At 40.9% G+C, this 19,813-nt stretch overlaps 1 protein-coding gene across 5 annotated transcripts; it reads left to right on the top strand.

Annotated features, from left to right (window-relative positions):
* The first annotated feature begins 1,795 nt into the window (after positions 1–1,795).
* Positions 1,796–19,812, top strand: SNRNP27 (small nuclear ribonucleoprotein U4/U6.U5 subunit 27). Of its 5 annotated transcripts, XR_016395407.1 has the most exons (7): positions 1,796–1,913; positions 2,916–3,036; positions 4,208–4,320; positions 5,130–5,209; positions 8,608–8,672; positions 9,632–9,803; positions 9,886–10,042. XR_016395407.1 is itself a non-coding variant. In XM_022561287.2 (6 exons), exons 1-6 carry the CDS (start codon positions 1,880–1,882, stop codon positions 9,684–9,686), a joined length of 468 nt encoding a protein of 155 aa, XP_022416995.1. In that variant the 5' UTR covers positions 1,796–1,879; the 3' UTR covers positions 9,687–10,042. The 5 variants fall into 5 exon arrangements, 2 of the variants coding, with proteins under 2 accessions (XP_022416995.1, XP_089779178.1); XR_016395409.1 differs by lacking the exons at positions 8,608–8,672; positions 9,886–10,042 and adding an exon at positions 16,370–19,812; XR_016395408.1 differs by lacking the exon at positions 8,608–8,672.
* The last annotated feature ends 1 nt before the right edge of the window (position 19,813 follows it).

The raw sequence follows: 19,813 nt of genomic DNA, 5'->3' as shown, positions 1-19,813 counted from the left end.
TCATGCACTCTCATGGCTTCAAATGAACATCTATGTTCTGACGATTCCTTTTTTTGGAATCAAAAAATCAGCCTAGATCTCTCTTCCAAGCTCCAGATAACACATCTAGTTGGCATCTCCTTTTGGATGTTCAGAATGGCACCTCAGATTAGTATGTCCAAGATCTGAACATATGGTCTTTACCCAAAACTTACATTACGTACCTTAGCAAATGATGCTACCATCTACCCAGTTGCACAAACCAGAAACCTGGATGTCATTGTTGAATCTAAAATTCTATCATTCTCTGCCTCCAAAAATCAAGTTTTTCCAGTTTTATCAATTCTCAAATTCAGCCACTTTTCACCTTACCTACTGGTAACACTCTAGTACAGGCCACTGGAGTTTCCAATCTAGATTATTGTACCATCCTCCCTAGGTGTTCTCCCCCTGTAGTCAAGTCTCCAGTTACCCAAAGTGTTCTCTGAATAAACGCGAATGTGATTCCCTCCGGTCCTCAAAGCCCTTCAAAGGCTATTGCTTTTGCCTCAGGATAACTCCACCATAGCTTACAAGTTTTCTAGTCTTGTCTTTACATTTCACTCCTTGCTGCCTAGGTGGCTGCCATACTTCTTTAGTTCTCTACTTTTAGCCTGTCTGCTCCCTTGCCTCTTGCCCTGGCATATGCAGTCTCCTTTGCCCAGACAATCTCTTCCACCTGTCCACACCACAAAAATCACCCCATTTGACCTGGCTAATTTCTACTCATCCCTAAGGTCTCGTTTGGACATCATTTCCTCCTGGAAACTTTTCTTGAGAAGCTTTCCCCTCAAACCAGTTAGGTACCCACTTTATGTGCACTCATAATATCTTGTTCTGCCCCTCTCAATGCATCTTGACACTTTATCCCTCACTGCACTGCAAGCTACTCAAGAGCAGAGTTGTTTTGTTCATTGATTAAGTCCTCTGGCACATAGGTGTGCAATAAATATTTGTGTGAATAATTGTATTAATCATGCCTTTATTTCTTTCATTTTCTGCTGTTTTGACATCTGGGGCCTTGCTGAGACTGCCCTTCCCAGGGCTAGCTAATTTCTAGAGATAGCAAATGACTCCCCTTCTGAGCGTGCCTTTCATATGCAAACCAGCCAGGGGAAAGCCCGTACTCTCCAACCACCTCCTTTATCAAGCTCACAAGCCAAGGCATTTTTCCTCTGCTATAATGACCCCAGGGCCAGGTAACAACAGCTCTGGACAGCCCCTAAATCCCAAGGCCCGCTGTAATTTTTCAAACTAGTCAGTCTTAAACCTACTTAGCCTGCTTCCCAGCCTCTGCTATTCCCTCCCACAAAACTCAGTAAAAGCTCTCAACCATACTTTATTTCCCCTTTCCCCCTCTGCCTCCTGACCCACCCTAGTTCTTCCCCGGGTGGACTTAAAACTATTTGTGTATGCTGTGTTTACAATTGGTTTGGTATGAAATATTTTATGTATGTGGACAAGACAGTCGGAAAGAAAAATGGGGGGGGGGAAGGAAAGAGAACTGTGTTAGGGTGGTTTATATATGGCTTTTTCCAGACATTTCTATAATAACATCAGGCAACACATTTTAACGCCCACCGTGGACAAAGAAGATGGGGAAGCCACCTCGAACCGAGGGTTGAAAGAGCAGACAGGATAACTCTGCTCTCAACGAAAACTCCGGGCTCGGAAGAGGGGGCATAGGGCCGGGGCCAAGTGATTCTGCGCAAGCGCATCACCGCCCGCCTTCCTTAGAAGCCGGAACCCTGGCGAGTCGTTTCGACGCTTCCCAGGCTGCAGGGAAAGCTCAGTTCCCCGCTCTCCCGGAAGTTGTTGCACAGTCGTTTCCGGGGCGGCGTGAGGTTGGGGAGGACTCCGAATGGGTCGCAGCCGCAGCCGGTCCCCGCGAAGGGGTGAGTCCAGAAGCAGTTCTGAGGGTCTGGGGCTCGGTCGAAGACCCGTCCCCCATTTTGTTCCCAGTCCAAGGGCCACGGAGAGGGGGGAACTTTTCTCAGGAGGAGAAGAGAGGGGGTGGATGGGGAACGAAGACCTGGGCCCTACACGTTTCAGCCCTCGGATTTGAAGGCAGTTTTTTTCCGAAGTTGGGGTTTCGCCGACCCTTTGTCACCCTCATACAGTAATTTTTGTTGTACTTGTGGCTGGGGAGTGTAGAGTCAGGCCACGGTTCCCTTAATTTCTGGGTGACCGATTGCAAGTCATTCAGCCTTCCAGCGTCCGAGTTCCCGTAATTAGACATTGGGGGTAATATTGTTTACCTTTAAAAACTGAAGTGAGAATTGATGCCACACTGCGTAACACTCAGCGTGTGGTACCGCCAGGTTCTTAAATGCTCAGGGTTTCCTTCCCAGTTTATAGTAGGGAAATCGATGGTTAGGAGTTTGCGTGCAGGGAGCTCACCTCGTAAGCTCACTTCGTAATGTCTTCTGGCCCATGAAGTGGGCAGTGAGAGGTAGAGAAGCCAGGACTTGGATCGGGAGATGTCAGGTAGTCCCTCGATTCTGCCCCCTCGTTAGTTTTTATCACCTTCAGCTAATCAGGGTTGATCTTAAAAGTTAAATGAGCCCTCGAGCCACAAAGGGCTATTGAGCACTTAACATGTTCTCAATCGGAATTGAGAGCTGCTGTTGAAGTCGAATACACACCGGATTTCTTTGATTTAATGCGGAAAAAAGAAAGAATGAAGTGTCCATTTTTTTATAATGAGCACATGTTTAAATGCTAATAGTTTGGATATATTGGGTTAAATCTATACTGTTAAAATTAATTTCATGCGTCTTTTTTACTTTTTTAATGTGACATCTAGAAATGGCACGCGTTATATTACTATTGGTCGGCGCAGCATCCAGTAGATGTTGGAGGTAATTTTCGGCTCTACAATTTTGTGTTTATATTAGAGCGTAGGCGGTCCCGGTCCACCTCCCGAGAGAGAGAACGCAGGCGCCGAGAAAGGTCCCGGTCCCGAGAGCGAGACCGGAGAAGAAGCCGTTCTCGATCCCCGCACAGAAGACGTTCCAGGTAAGTGCAGAAAATAACCAGAAGTTTTACGACAGCTTTGTAGTCGCTGCGCTTGACTCTGTTGTTATACTTACAAAGGCACTTATGATTTCATGAAATGAGGGGAACTTTATCCCACTTTATTCTAAACCTAACATTCCCATTGATAAAATGGGGTTGATAACATTCCACATAGTAGAGTTGCCGTGAGGAGTAAATGAGAAATAATACATGAAAAGCACTTAGCAAGAGTAAGAAATAAGTGTTTTGTATTTTTGTCTTTTTTATTTACTTTTGGTGATAATAATTTATTCAAGTATATAATCAAGAATGTGAGGGCTTCCCTGGTGGCACAGTGGTTGAGAGTCCGCCTGCCGATGCAGGGGACACGGGTTCGTGCCCCGGTCCGGGAAGATCCCACATACTGCAGAGCGGCTGGGCCCGTGGGCCATGGCCGCTGAGCCTGCGCGTCCGGAGCCTGTGCTCCGCAACGGGAGAGGCCACAGCAGTGAGAGGCCCGCGTACTGCAAAAAAAAAAAAAAAAAAAAACAGAATGTGAGATCTTGGAAGAATCTTAGAAGTGGACTCTGATTCTTTTTTTTTTTTTAATAAATTTATATATTTATTTTTGGCCGCATTTGGTCTTTGTTGCTGCATGCAGGCTTCTTATTGTGATGGCTTCTCTTGTTGCGGAGCCCCGGCTCTAGGTACGCAGGTGTCAGTAGTTGTGGCTCACAGACTCTAGAGCGCAGGCTCAGTAGTTGTGGCGCACGGGCTTAGTTGCTCCATGGCATGTGGGATCTTCCTGGCCCAGGGATCGATCCCGTGTCCCCTGCATTGGCAGGCAGGTTCTTAACCAATGTGCCGCCAGGGAAGTCCTTGGACTCTGATTCTTAATAAGCATCAGACACATTTGTTTGTTTCGTTGCTTTTTTTCTGCCTTACAGAAAATTTTTTTGCCCTAGCTCTACTGAGTGTAACTGATGATTAAACAATAAATAATTTTTTGCTGACAGTCAGGGCCTAGGCAGAACCTTCTTCCTCATTCTGCTTTGGGGAACAAATTCCTGGTGCTCTAGAGCCTGGCTTTTGTTCAGCCTTTACCTTGCAGGCACTCCTGTGTATCTGTGCTCATCAGCACAAGTGGCCAGGTATGTCTCTGCTTCTGACATTTTTACTCATTAAATTTTAGATCCCCAAGACGACATAGATCCACATCTCCTTCCCCTTCTCGACTAAAAGAAAGAAGAGATGAGGAGAAGAAAGAAACAAAAGAAACAAAGAGCAAAGAACGTCAGATAACTGGTAATGTTATTAGATAAATAGCTGTAGGAAAAGTACAGCCATGTTTAGATAACTACAGTTATGATAAAATTACAAAAGTATAATTTTTGCACATTTAACTATTAAGTTTTTAATAGTGTTCGTTGCATGTAGTTTTGAGATGTTGTTTTAGTTGTACCTTAGTTGCTGGTTATCTGGTGCTCTAGATACAAGGACAGTTAAAAACATGAGAATATTATATTTTGGAAGTATCGTCAAAACTAGTGTTCTGTCTGATACTAAAGGTGGTCCTTCCTAAAGGCTCCAAGCATGTCCTTTTAAAAACACTTATTTATTTATTTTTTGCTGCGTTGGGTCTTCGTTGCCGAGTGGGGGCCACGCTTCATCGTAGTGCGTGGGCTTCTCATTATGGTGGCCTCCCTTGTTGCGGAGCACGGGCTTCAGGCACGTGGGCTTCAGTAGTTGTGGCTCGCGGGCTCTAGAGGGCCGGCTCAGCAGTTGTGGTGCACGGGCTTAGTTGCTCCGCGGCATGTGGGATCCTCCCGGACCAGGGATCGAACCTGTGTCCCCTGCATTGGCAGGCAGATTCCTATCCCCTGTGCCACCAGGGAAGCCCCCAAGCATGTCCTTTTAAGCAGTCTCTTACGATGGAGGATGGAGAGCGCAATCCTTCCTTGCCCCTTAAGTTATATGCTATCCAAATTGAGGAATTTCTATCATTAAACTCAAGTCTTTAGCTAATTGTTTAGTGTATTCTCTGCTGGTAAGCCACCTCTCTTTTTATATGTATAGAATGATAGAGTTTACAATTTTGTCACTTATTTTTGTAGAGGAAGACTTGGAGGGCAAAACAGAGGAAGAAATAGAAATGATGAAGTTAATGGGATTTGCCTCCTTTGACTCCACAAAAGTAAGTAAAACATGTAGCCAGTTAAGTATTCTTATTTGAACTGATCTGTCCCATTTTTCCATATTCTTTTACTATCACTTGTAATTTCTTTCATTGATACAAGTTTCTTGTTAGAAGACAGTAACTATCTGTGTGAAAGGATCTGAAAGCAAAGAGAAGGAAGTGGTGAGCTGCCATTGGAATTCAGGGAGTATTTGCCTGGGATATTTGAGTTAGATCTTAAAGGGCCAGTAGAGGTGATCAGACAAAGAAGAGGAGGACGATGATTTGAAGCAGGGGGAAAAGCTCATGACAATGCCATGTAGGCATTAAAGAGCATAGAGTATTGTGGGAATTTCAAATTCAGTGACTAGTGAAAGCATGTTGGTGGGCTGGTGGCTACGAATGAGGCTAGAAATAGAGGTGGGAGGCAAATCGCAGAAGGCTTGTGATATCCTTAGCCATGCTGAGGAACTTAGAGTTGATTCTTTAGGTGATGAGAGGAAGCAGTGGTTTTTAAGCAAGGGAGTAACATACGTGTGTTTTAGAATGATGATCTGGGGCTTCATGGAGGACAAATGGGAGGCTGAGAGAACTGCCGTCGTGCAGTGAAAGATGATGAAGGCCTGAACTGAGAAGAGGGGCTGGAATATGGAGAACCATTCAGGAACCAGAGTTAGTGGTGGTGGGATGGAGGTGAGTAGTCAGTGATGACTCTGAAGTGTCAGGCTGATAGGGTTAACCAAAGAAAGGATTATAGGAAGGGGAAATGCTGTGAAACAGAACGAAGCGCAACTGCCAGATAAAGATGGCATTGCGTAGTTGCATGCATATCTCATAGCTCAGAAGAGGGGTTGACAGGAGTTTGAATGCTCTCTAGCCCTGACCATAATCCTGGAGAGAATAAGGAAGTAGGGGAGGCAAAAGCGGGAGGGATTTTGGAGTGGGAGATGAAGAGAGGGAGGTGGGAGAGAGATAGGGAGATAGGGAAGTACGGCAAAGGGGAGATGGAGGGAGAGAGGAAATTGAATGAAGAGAGAAGGGAGGATAGAGAGAGGAAGCTAGTAAGGATAGACAGGGAGAGTGTGTGTGGAGAGAGAGAAAATATATTTTTAAAACTTTCTTTTATATAATTTTAAGTCCTTTTAATTTTGCAAATTGAAGTTGGAATTTTTGAGGAGAGTTGTCAAAAACAATCCACTTCCCCTAATCTTGTGTTCCATTGAGTTGTGAATGGAGTGGGGTAATCTCAGGTGCTATAAGAGTTTCTTTCTAACTGATGTGATTATGTGGGGCTCCCATGTATTTTTTTTAAATGACAGTGTATGACCTAAGAGGAGTACCAGAGGCATGACTGTTATGAGGTGAGAAAATTAAGAATGCGCTCTTATTCTCACAAATGGTTATGTGAACCCCATTTTAGAATTTAATGCAGTTTATGTCTCAGGTTTTTTTCCTGAATATACCAAATCCTTATCTGTTATTCAAAAGAACATCTTATGAGTGAACTGGTTTATTAATACATATATTGGGTAAATATATGGATAAAAATATCTCCAAAATGAGACAACTAAATTTTATTGTTTTTAGAATAGTGAAGGACCTTCACTATTAGAATTCTTTTCTCTTTTGGTTTTACTGTTGCTGGATATTTGAAATTCCTGAGAATCAGATGTAAAGATGGAGCCACTACTTTTAAATGTAGTCTTTTAAATGTTTGTATATAAAGGAGAAATTAAGTGAGAATTTATAGATCCCATAAAAATTATGGAGTACCACAAGAACAAATGATGTCAGTTGTTTTTTTAATGACATCTACAAGGATGTTAATTTAATTCATATGCAGTTGGCTTCATGACTATCAGTTACAAAGTCTTTCAGCTCATTTGTATTTTTCAGTAATGTGTATCTTGTGATATTTCATCATTAATCTATGGTGGAACCTCTTCATATGCCAACATAGTCACTTATTTTCCCTTCCATTTTAGCATTCTAGAAAGTTTCAAAGTTTGGTTATGCTTATTAATTGATAATTTTCTGTTCCAGCATGTAAATGAGAAGAGAGCTAATAATATACAACTCTGCAAATAGTTTTCAAAAATCAGAAAGCCTTTAGTAATTGAACTTAGTAAAAAGGTTAACATCATTTACTTTATTTTCCAAGTCATGCCTACCTCCTGTTCTTGGGAGGTTAAAATAATACACCTTAAGTAATTTACTCAGTATTCCCCCGGCCCCCAAAATGCAGTGAAAACAGGAGTAGAAAAGGAAGACCAAATATACTTGTTTTAGCTCAACTTCAAATATATACCTCACCTGTGCATGCCAGTGGATAGGAATCCTTTTTTTTGGCCTAACACAGATATCTAATAAGTATGCTAAACAGGGTACACGCCCATGTGTAATAATAGGGGAGGGAGGTTATGTGTGTGTTCCTGCACATGCACTCATGGTGGCATTAACTGGCAGTGTTCATACATTTAACAGTCATTTTCTGAGTACCTGCAAGTGCAGTAGCCTAGGATGTGACAGTTGCAAAGGTCACTCACAGCCATATCCCTCCATCAAGCTCCATATGAGCTTGCAGTCTGATGGGAAATAACATCATGTATATGATGTTATACATCATGATCATGCAGAGTAGAAAATGCAGGGTATTGTGACGAAGGCACAGTTAACATTCTATGGGAGTTAGAGAAGAGGGTGCTTCCTGGCAGCTGGATCATTTGAATTGGGCCTTGAAGGATGCATAAGAACCAGATGGTTGAAGATTGGATGGGGGTCAGGAAGACAATTCAGGCATGAGGAACAGAAAGGGGAACAGGTTGAATCAAAAGACCCATAAAGGAATTACTGGGAAAAAAAAGTCTGAGATACAAGTGATACAACATTATAATCTGTTATTCTGATTCTTGATTTAAAAATCAAAACTTCAAGGCCTATGTAAGAAATGGGATTTAGATAGGAATGGTGACTGATTTGAGAATGCCATCAGTTAAGGTCATAAGTTAAATTTTTGTGAATGGATTTTTCTAGAGAAAATATCCATAACTTGTATTTGGTTTTGAAGAATTCTTTGACCAGAAAAGGTGAGGCTCTGCTACCCAATTTCCCTGTATGTCTTGCATATAATACATATACCATGAGTGTTTGTTGGTTTGAATATTGGTTTATTTGCTTAAGTGTGACTATAAAAAATGTGAACAGAGAGTTAATAACGCTTGGGAGATCATGGGATATCATCAGGATCTGAAAATTCTTTCACTCATTGGACTATCTCATGCTTAAATGAATCTTGCCATTTAAGAGGGTCTGTGGGATGCAGCTCTTTGATCAAGGCATATAATATGTTCTTTCTCTGGTGTGTTGTTTGCTCGTTTGTGTGTGTGTTTTGTTTTTTGTTTCTTGCTTTTCTCCAGGGGAAAAAAGTGGATGGCTCTGTAAATGCCTATGCCATAAATGTGTCTCAGAAGAGGAAGTATAGGTATGCATAGCTGCCATTATTGTGTTTGAACTAATATAAATTATATGCTTGGGAAAGAATTTTTTATGGGATAATGATGTTTGTAGGAAATGTAGCAGTTTTCCAAACAGTCCCTTACTTTAATAGTTTCCATACTGTCCCTTGTTTTAATCTTCCTTGTTTATATTCTTGTATGTTAAAATAGTTTCCCATTTACATGTGAACTAGTAACTATTATAAAGAAGGGTAGTTGGCTTAAATATTTTAGGGCTCTAAGTAGTTCTTTCTTCAAAATAACATAGTCTTTAGGCTTTAATTTCATTATAATTATAGGTTTTAAAATAGATTCCTCTTGAATTATTTACCTAACTTGATTGTATAAGGATTTCAACTGTAAATATCCTTCTGTTAAATATAGGTATATTTTATTAATACCACAGAACAAACCAATCCATACTTGAAATCTCACTGAATGAATGGAAAAGTCAAGACATCTTAAAACATTGCCTTTCTGTCTACATTTATCACTGATAAAAGACTAATATTCCAATTAATTTAGAATATGAATAGTGTGATTTGAGACTGCTCTGAGTTAAAGTACCAGAATCATCAACAGTCCATTGTAAAACTGCCTTCAGTTAAGGTCTTATGGGGAGAACTAGTACAGTGTGAAGTCAGATTTGCTTGATGGGTATGTATTGTGAAACTCTTCTCTATTTCCTTAAACTAGCTAGGTGTTTAGTGTTACCTAAAATAAATATGGATTTTCAGTTGATTTTTTTAAAGTCTGTAGAATCTTCCCAAATAATATTGAAAGTATATTTCCATACCTCTATTTGGATTTTAACTTTGAATACTTCTTGCCCTAGACTCTGCCATTTTAAAAATGGTTTATAGGTTTAATTTCTGAAGCAAGTGATTAGTTCTTTTATAAGACGAATCCAGAATTTTTTTAATGACAATAAATTTTCTCATCATAGGCAGTACATGAATCGAAAAGGTGGATTCAACAGACCTTTGGATTTCATTGCATGAGAATTGAAATATTGAAGAGTGATTTTTTTTTCCCCTCATCTAGATGAGAACAGTGGATTTTGTATTTTGTATTTAATATGCATCAAAAACAGGATCACGGTCCCTCCTCCTTGTAAAGTAAGAAAATTTTATTTATGATGTGTGTAGTTCACTTACCCTGCCTCAAAAAAAGGTTAAATATTACATTTTTTTCCTTTAGGAAATTTCATTTGGGGCAATCATCAACCCCATTTTTTTTTCCTTATTCCTATGGAAACTGTATATGTCTTCTTCTTGAATGCTCTTTATGACTTTTTAAAACACATAAGAGTAATTTGGAAGTAAGTTTCTCAAATAAAGCAATATTTTTACCCTTTTGTATTTGATACTTTTATTACTAGGTAAAAGAATCTCCCTACACGTTTTCTTTTTTCATACATAGATTTAGATATCATGATTCTTTATAGTTTAAAAATTAGAAGAATGAAAAAGTATAACTGGATTTTTGTATCTTCTGTGTTTTTTGCCCCCCAAATACCATTTTTCCTCAGTAGAAAAGCAATACATGCTTATTATTTTAAAAATTTAAAAAAACTTGGAAGAAATCAGAAAGTAGGGGAAAAAAGCCAAAAATCAGCCAATAATCTACCACCAGAATATTAATATTTTGGTATATGTGTTTCCAGGCTCCTATGGGTATGTATTTCTTGCCCCTACCCAAAGAGATCAGAATGTTTATGCCGCTCTCTTTTACTAATCCTTATACTCCCGTGTACTGTGAACTTTTTATTTTGGCTGCATTGGGTTTTTGTTGCTGCACTTGGGCTATCTCCAGTTGCGGCGAGCTGGGGCTACTCTCTGTTGCAGCGCGCGGGCTTCTTATTGCGGTGGCTTCTCTTGTTGCAGAGCATGGGCTCTAGGCATGCAGGCTTCAGTAGTCGTGGCTTGCGGACTCTAGAGCGCAGGCTCAGTAGTTGTGGTGCACGGGCTTAGCTGCTCCGCGGCATGTGGGATCTTCCCAGACCAGGGCTCAAACCCGTGTCCCCTGCATTGGCAGGCGGGTTCTTAACCACTGCGCCACCAGGGAAGCCCATACTGTGAACATTTTTTTAAATGCTCTTATAAATTCTTTGAAAACTTACCTTTTAATAGCTAGTTGGTTATAGTGATACCATAATTTATTAATTAATCCTTTATTGGTGAACATTGCCTTCCCTCCCATGATTTGCTGTTAGAATTAAAGCTGTGAGTAGATTATTTAGGGGTTAAAAAAAAAAACAAAATACAACACCAGGACATCCCCAGCAGTCCAGTGGTTAAGACCCTGCCTTCCAATGCAGGAGGCGCAGGTTGCATCCCTAGTCGGGGAACTAAGATCCCACATGCCCATGCCATGCAGTGTGGCCAAAAAAAAACCAAACCAAAACAAAACACAACACCTGTGAGTAGTATCCCTGTTACACGTATCTTTTTGTACTTGTTGCCTTATTTCCTCGTGTTTCATTCTTGCAGGTGGCATTGCTGGGTGAGATAAAGGGTGCATGTTTTACCCTTTGTGTGCATGTTTTAAGGCTTTTTTTTTAATATTTTTATATTTTGGCTGCATCTGGTCTTAGTTGTGGCACGCAGGATCTTTCGTTGCAGTGCACAGGCTGGTCTCTAGTTGTGGTGCGTGGGCTTCTCTCTAGTTTTGGCGCGTGGGCTTCTCTCTAGTTGTGGCTCACCGGCTCCAGAGCATGTGGGCTCTGTAGTCGTGGCGTGCAGGCTTAGTTGCCCCGCGGCCCTCACCAGTGAAGTATGAGCATTTCCATTTCATATACATGTACCAGTATTGAGTGTAGTTTTTTCTTAAGTTTCCACTCTGAAGGTTAAAATAATGGCATTTGGTTTTGTTTAATTTCTAAGGAAGGTGAACATTTTAAGAATGTGTTAGCCATGTATATTTCTTTTGTTTAATACTAATTCCAGACCTTGGCTCCATTTGTCTTTTGACAAGCTTTTCTTTTTCTAATTTGAAGGAAGCTCTTTTTATATTGAAGATAATGACTATTACCTATTCTGTTTCTATCTCAGTGATATTTGAGGCTTTGTGGCTAGATTTTAAATTTTGTGTTGTATTTTTTTGAGTAAGTAATATAAACACGTGGAACACAATTTAGACAGCACAAAGGGTATATAGTGATGAGGTAATTGTGTATCCTTTCAGAGATATTCCATGTATACACAAGCATGTAATATATATGTATATTATTACTCAAATTTGAGCAAACTCTACACACTATTTTGCACCTGTTGGTTTTTCATTTACTACTACATCTTAAGATTGCTTCTTATATTGCCCCTTATTTTTTAAGGGCAGCAATTATAGTTCGTTGTAGGATGGACTATAATTGGACATTCAAGTTGTTTCTTATCTTTTGGTATTAAAAAAAATAATAATGTGGGGACTTCCCTGGTGGCACAGTGGTTAAGAATCTGCCTGCCAGTGCAGGGGACACGGGTTCGAGCCCTGGTCCTGGAGGATCCCACATGCCACAGAGCAACTAAGCCCGTGCACCACAACTACTGTGCCTGCGCTCTAGAGCCCATGAGCCACAACTACTGAGCCTGCATGCCACAACTACTGAAACCTGTGTGCCTAGAGCCTGTGCTCCACGCCAAGAGAAGCCACCACAATGAGAAGCCCGCGCACCGCAACAAAGACCCTATGCAGACAAAAATAAACGAATAAATAAATTTATTTTTTTTTAATGATGTAATTACTATTCTTATATGTCCATGATTTTACAAGTGTCTAGCTGGATTTTAAATCCATACTGCACCTGAAATTTGACCACCTATTGTAGGTCTCTAAAAGCTTTCCTGGCAAATGAGTTCCCTGTAAAGAAAATAATAGTAGTATGACTGCATTGCATAATACAGTGTACAGAGCACCTTGGTTCATTTAATCCTTATCAGATAGAGCAGGTACTATTATCTCCATTCCCAGATGAGAAACCTGAGGCTATTCAGACCTAGAGGCAGAAATGATTAATGTTTACACTACCTACTGGCTTCAGTACTTAAATATTTAAATGTGCTGCATCAGCTGCACAGCTTGTAGTACCCATTGCACAAGTGTCACTGCCCCGAGCAGCTGGATTATTCTGCTTAGACTTTTTGCCAGGTAAGCTAAATAGATTCTCATACCCCCACCCTCCAAAATGCTGTCTATCTGTAAATTATCTATGACAAGGACTTTCTGACCACATTTTTGCACATCTAAAGAAATGAGACCCAATTGTTGTCTTATTGGGAAGCTAAAACTTCTGGGATGAAATAATATGCCCCAAATCAGATGATAGGTTTTTGGGTTGTCATGTCAGTGTGGTTTTAGTAGAGATTTGACTTGAGATCCTCAAGGCAGCATACTTTGTAAAGAAATAATCTGAGAATACCCGGTAGGTCAATAGGTTCACTCTCCGTAAGCTAACACCAAAGAAATGGAACAGGAGGAAATCTTTAAAGATCCAGAGATAAGACACCTCTGATCTTAATAGAAGTCTTGGTTTGAAGGAACTTTTATCCATCAGATCATCTGATTCTGTAAGAATAAGAAAAATGGAGCATCCTTGTCTTCCTCTAACAGGCTACTGCCTCTCAGAAGACATAAGTTTTGCCAAATCTTCTAAGTATCTAAATGCTAAGAGTGTTCCAGGGCCCAATCCATGGACTCTTCAATCTCCCTCTGGTGAGTCGTCCATCCACATAGCTTCAAACGTCTTCTGCCATGGCTCTCAAATTTATATTTCTAGCCTGACCATTTTACTGAATTCCAGGCTTGTATATGCACTTGGATTATTAGGCAGCTCAAATTTAAGATGAATTGAATTCTCATTTCCCTGCCCAGTCTTCTTCTCTGAGGCTTCCCCATCTCAGCAAGTGGCCTCTCCATTTACACCTTTGCTCAGAGCAAAATCCTTAGGGGGTCATCCTTGACTCCGCTCTTTTTCCTGTGCCCCACATCTGATTCATTAGAAATCCTTTTGGCTCTAACATCAGAGTGTATTTTGAATCCAACCACTATTTTCCCCAGATTTACTGTGATATAATTGACACACAATTTTAAGATATTGAAAGTGTATGTTGTGATTTGATGTACACTGAATCTGACTACTATTCACCATCTGTACTAACAGAAGCCATCTCTCTTGCCTGGACTACTACAGTAACCCCCTAATAGGTTTCCTTCCCTCTTCAGCCTCAGTTTATTCTCCACCTAGCAGCAGAGTGAACCTTTTAAAATGTACATCTGGTCACATTGCTTCTGGCTCTGGTGGTTTTCTATCTTTTAGAGCGAAGACCAATCCTTACTGTGCTCTACACATCTGTATAGTTTGGAACCTGGCTTCCTGCAGCCTCACCCTTGCTATTGCACTCAGCCACGCTGCTAGCCTCCTTGCTGTTCCTTGAGAACAGGTATGCATCTACCTGAAGAGTCTTCCAACTTGCTTTTCTTCCCGGAATGTTCCTCCTCCCCCTCCCCCACCTCTCAGATTTACATGGTTAGTAGATTTACGTGGTTATGTTGTTCAGGTCACTGCTCAAAATAAGTTCATTCCTAACCACCTTGTCCAAAATAGTAGCTTCCCCTTCCCTCTCTATCCCTTTACCCTGTTTTACTCTTTTTATTTAGCGTTTTAAAAATTGAGATAAAATTCACCCTTTGAAAGTATATCATTTCAGGGAATTCCCTGGCGGTCCAGTGATTAGGACTCCGTGCTTCCACTGCAGGGGGCATGGGTTCAATCCCTGGTCAAGGAACTAAGATCCTGCAAGCGGCATGTGGCACAGCCAAAAATAGATGAATAAATGAAATACACCATTTCAGTGGTTTTAGTATATTTACAGAGTTAAGTATTTATTACCACTATCTAATTCTAAAATGTTTTTATCATCCTAAAAAGAAACCCCATACTCATTAAAGTCACTCCTCATCCCTCCCTATCCACCTCTACCCTCCACCCCAGAAACCACGAAATGTACTTTCTGTCTCTAAAGGTGTGACTATTCTGGATGTTTTCATTTAAATGGATATTTCAAATGGATGGAATCACAAAATACGTGACCTTTTGTGTCTAGCACCTCTTGTGCTGCTTTTACATAGCATAATGTTTTCAAGGTTCATTTATGTTGTAGCATATATAAGTACTTCATCCCTTTTTATGTCTTATAATATTCTGTTCTGGGGATATACCATATTTTTAAAAAAATTATTTTATTTATTTTGGCTGCGTTGGGTCTTCATTGCTGCGTGCGGGCTTTCTCTAGTTGTGGAGAGCGGGTGCTACTCTTTGTTGTGGTACACCGGCTTCTCATTGCGGTGGCTTCTCTTGTTGCAGAGCACGGGCTCTAGGTGCGCCGGCTCCGTAGTTGTGGCACGCGCGCTCTAGAGCGCAGGCTCAGTAGTTGTGGCGCATGGGCTTAGTTGCTCCGCGGCATGTGGGATCTTCCCGGACCAGGGCTCGAACCCGTGACCCCTACATTGGCAGGCGGATTCTTAACCACTGCGCCACAGGGAAGTCCCCACATTTTTATTTATAAGTCATCAGTTGATGGGCATTTGGGTTGTTCCACTTCTTGGCTATTACGAATAGTGCCACTATGAACATTCATATACAAGTTTTTGTATGAACATATGTTTTCAACTCTCTTGGGTGTATAACTAGGAGAGGCCCTACTGGGTCATACAGTAACTCTATGTTTAACTTTTTGAGGCACTGTCAAAACTGTTTTCCAAAGCAACGGCATTATTTTACATTCCCACCAGCAATGTATGAGGGTTCCAGTTTCTCCACATGCTCTGCAAAGTTTCCTTTTCCTTATAGCTTATCACGGCCTGACACACTCTATATTCACCTGTTACTGTCTGGTTCTTCCACTAGGCTTTGAACTTTCAGGAGTAGCGCTTCTGTCTTGTTTGCTGCTGTAGCCCTGGCACCACACAGTGCCTGGCACACAGTAAAGCACTCAATAAATATCTGTTGAATTCATGAATATAGTTCAGTAAACTTTTTTCACTTAACCACTTCCCTTGGTGTTTTTTTAAAATTAATTTTTATTGGAGTATAGTTGATTTACAATGTTGTGTTAGTTTCTGCTGTACTGATACAGCAAAGTGAATCAGTTATACATATACAAATATCCACTCTTTTAGATTCTATTCCCATATAGGTCGTTACAGAGTACTGAGTAGAGTTCCCTGGGCTATACAGTAGGTTCTTATTAGTTACCTGTTTTATATATAGTAGTATGTATATGTCAATCCCAATCTCCCAGTTTATCCCTCCCCCCTTTCCCCCTTGGTAACCGTAAGTGTGTTTTCTACATCTGTGACTCTATTTCTGTTTTATAAATAGGTTCATTTGATTCCACATATAAGCGATACCATATGATATTTGTCTTTCTCTGTCTGACTTACTTCACTCCACTTCCCTTGGTTTCTAAGTTAACCTTTAGTTCCCCAACTCATAAATGAATACATTTTTCCTATAAAAATTTTAAAACATTATGACAGCTAAATCTGTTTTGCACAGCCCTGGTTCACTGTGTGAATCCTTTGTGGTGTTTACTTCCAGATCTTATGCATGTGTGTATGTAACAGAGTTAGTGTTGGAAATGAGGAAAATACACAGTATGGCCTTCTTTTTTTTTTTTTTTAACAGAAATAATATGCTTTAGGGATCATTTTACAACTTATTTACTCAGCATCACCTTGGGGATGTTTCCATGCCAACGTATGTACCTCTACCTTTTTTTTTTAACTGCTACATAGTGTTCAGTGTAATGTATGTACCCCTGTCTAGCCATTGCTCTATTTTTAAAGTAGCAAATATTTGTGGAATAACTAACTTTTGCAAAGCAGTGTTTTTAAAGGTTTTTAAATTTTAATTTTCTGATATTGGGTATCATGATATTTGAGTGTCCAAAGTAGCCACAAAGAAAGGGACTGATATTAAAGCAGAAAATTACAGTTCTGATTTTTACACTTAGAAGAATAAAATCAGTTCCTCACAAACTTATAAAACAGAATTCATTTTAATGTCATAGTGGTTAACTATGTCAAACTCAGTTATAAATAGTGTTTTTTAATTCAGCAGTTTTGGAACTTTTTAGACAGTTATATAATATCAACAGTTGTCTTCCCTGCCACTCTGAGGTACTCACTGAAAAGCACCTCTCTGGCAGAGCTCCTGTTGCATTTAATGAACCTTCCCCTCAGCACCGGCATTTACATACTGTCCTATACCCACCTGGATTATAAACCCCTCAGAGGAAGGAAACTGGGGCTTTCTAAAATATGTAGTAAAGATTATCTGACAAGTATAATCTTTTGTGGTTCCCATTTTCAATATTTTCTTTTACTCCCCAGTTCTATTAGTTTAGCTTGATGCCTGATCAAAGATATAAACCATTGTCAGCCTACGTTTATCTTATTACAGATAGCTTTTTATTTAAAATTCTGGTCATAAAATTCAGGTTCAAACATTCTGGAATTTCGAATTCTTATTTTGGGGGTTGTGCCTATCTGTCAGTGCTTATGTAATGCCTTTGAAGTGCTCGATGCTGGGAGTCACCACTTGTACTTTGTTTTAGGATTTCATTTCTTTTTTCAAAATCTGTACTTTCAGATTATCTTATTTAACTGGTCATTATAATGTATTTGTGTAAAATAATTTCCAGAAAAACAAGAAAAAACCCTTTGTTTTATACTTACTGCTTGATGTCCAGTAGATGGCACCAAATGCCCTTTGGAGTTCTTCATGATACTAATTCCTGGTTGGTATTGCTGGCTTACTGATCTTGTCTTCCACCACTGCCAAGGAACAGAAAGGGGTCATTCTTTAGTCTAATTCTCTGATTGTCATATAACTTAGTATTTTTGTTTGGAGTTTAAGATAGACCTGTTGGTGTTTAAATGGTTCCTTGGTATATCTCAGATTTCAAACTTTTTTCCTTTTTTAATTTTGTATAAGTGAGATTTTCAGTCAGGGCAATTCTAGGGGAAGGATCATGACTTTGAAATAAGACTGGGTTTAAAAAAAAGAGTTGAGGGTAAGGGAAAGAGTAAAGAGATTCTGAGTGTTCATAATAAAATCAAAGAGAAAATATAGAAGTATACAAAATCCAAAATTAAGGTAATGAAATCAAAGTGTTTTTACTGTCAGTTTGGGCACTTTAGAATTGTATTCATTTCACTATGATTTTCAAATTTGTTTTACAGATAACTTGCAGTTAAAACATACTCTTTAAAACTTATATCCCCATTCTTCTAGCTTTTTTGTGCTTTCTTGAAAACCTTTATCTTCAGTGGTAAAGGTGAATATTTATTAGTTTTCATAAAGAATCACCTTTTAGGTCCAATTAACCATTAAAACCAGAAAATATGTGTTCTGTATGTCAGGCCTCGTTTACTGCATTTATTCTACGTATTAATTCTGTTGAGTTTATTTAATTTTAATGGATTTGTTAACCATTAAAAAGGACACATTTAAAAACTTACCATCGTAATGTGTTTCTTTCTTTTTCCCCAGTGTTTGAGTGTCATTGTTTGTGACTCATATGGAAATCCGTCTCTTAGTTGTCTTGTTTTTAGAACAGCTACCAACTGGAGCATTGACACCATGGGCTCTGAGTGAAACAGATCTAGGTTCAGTTTCCATTTCTGGCTGAATGGATGTCTAGGAAAGTCATTTAGCTTCTTGGGCATCAGTTTCCTCATGTGCAAAATGTAGATAATTAACCTATCTAATGGGGTTATATTGAGGATTAGCAATAATGTAGGTAAGTTACCTGACAGGCTATTGTTTTCACATATTGGCAACAATAAACTTTAATAAAAAGCTTTGTTAAATGTGTTCATGCTTTACTCATTTCTATATTCAGGACTCTCAATTTACGAAGAGTTTTATTTCCGTTTCTTAAAACGAAGATGTCAGTATATTAACAGAGTAACTTGGGTCTTGAGATAGCTTAGGGAACAATTCCTAAATAAAGTTTTTAGTTCTGTCTATGTACATTTATATTGGTACCACACAAACACCATTCATAGCCGTCTTGAAAAGGAAGGATTCTTTCTGAGTGTTCTCCTCTAGAATTAAAAGGGAGGGAAAGACCCCGAAAGAGATTTATGTCAAAGAATCTCAGAATTCAACGCCAATCTGTAGGTACAGGAAGTTTCTGAGCTTTTAAAACCCAGTCGCGTGAGGGAGTAATTAGCCAGCACTTGGGGCGGGGGTAGTGCCTAGTGCCTTTGGAGAGCTCAGCTCTGTATACAGCCTCCCTACTCCAGCGCTTTCTGAAGAGAGAAAAAAACGCTGGGCGGCGAACACTGGACAGGAGACAGGCTTTTCCCCCGAGCCCCTCAGCCACGTGGCGCTCGGCGGAGCCCCAGGCCCACCGCCCTACCGTCGGGCTGTCTGCCGCTCTCCCTTCGGAGAGATTTCGCGGCTGGGCCCTCGACCTCGGGAAGCCTGTAACCTCCGGGTCTCGGCCGGCAGGCCCAGGGATCCAGCCCCGAACCCAAGCGGGGCAGAGCGCCCAGGTGACGCGCGGTGCCAGCTTCCGCTCGAGGGACGCCCAGCAGGTCCCCGGAACTTTTCCCCAGAGACAGGTCCCGGCAACAGGTCCGAGGTGGGGTCGGGTGGGGCCGAGCCCGGCGGCAGCCGGTGAATCAGCGCCGGTCGGCGCCCGGGTCAGCCCTGACGGCCCATGCCACATCCCGCGAGGAGTAGCCGGGCCGCTGACCACCAGCCATTCAGGGCTCGCTGGCCTGGGGAAAGGTGACGTCATCGTAGCTGGGCGGTGTAGGAAGGTTCCACCAATGGGAGACAGGCAGAGTGGCTTGCTTTCTGTAGCTCTTGGCCAATACTAACAAAGCAAAAGGGGGCCCGGTTGTCGGTATAGAACCAATGGAAAACAGGGAAGGAGCACGAGGCGGAGTTGCGAATCCTATCACCAATTGGAAAGAGAGGGTGGAGCCCGGCCCTTATCAAGCGTGACCAACCAGCGAGAGGAGCGGACCCTGAGGGGCGGGGCTGTGATGCCTTCCCCCAATCGGACAGCGCCAGAGGCGGGGCATTCTTTGGGGTGCCCAATGAGGAACGCAG

Source organism: Delphinapterus leucas, chromosome 13 (genome assembly GCF_059928025.1).
Source record: "Delphinapterus leucas isolate spDelLeu-1000000601 "Yukka" chromosome 13, BTC_Dleu_Yukka2, whole genome shotgun sequence".
NCBI classification, from domain to species: domain Eukaryota; kingdom Metazoa; phylum Chordata; class Mammalia; order Artiodactyla; family Monodontidae; genus Delphinapterus; species Delphinapterus leucas.
This window is presented reverse-complemented; position numbering and strand designations above follow the sequence as displayed.

What these genes read in the sequence shown, in the direction of transcription:
- SNRNP27 (XM_022561287.2), top strand. Translation starts at nt 1,880, where the DNA reads ATGGGTCGCAGCCGCAGCCGGTCCCCGCGAAGGG. An exon ending in CCGCACAGAAGACGTTCCAG is followed by an intron (nt 3,037 to 4,207) that starts GTAAGTGCAGAA and finishes ATTAAATTTTAG; the next exon opens with ATCCCCAAGACGACATAGAT. An exon ending in TCTCAGAAGAGGAAGTATAG is followed by an intron (nt 8,673 to 9,631) that starts GTATGCATAGCT and finishes TTCTCATCATAG; the next exon opens with GCAGTACATGAATCGAAAAG.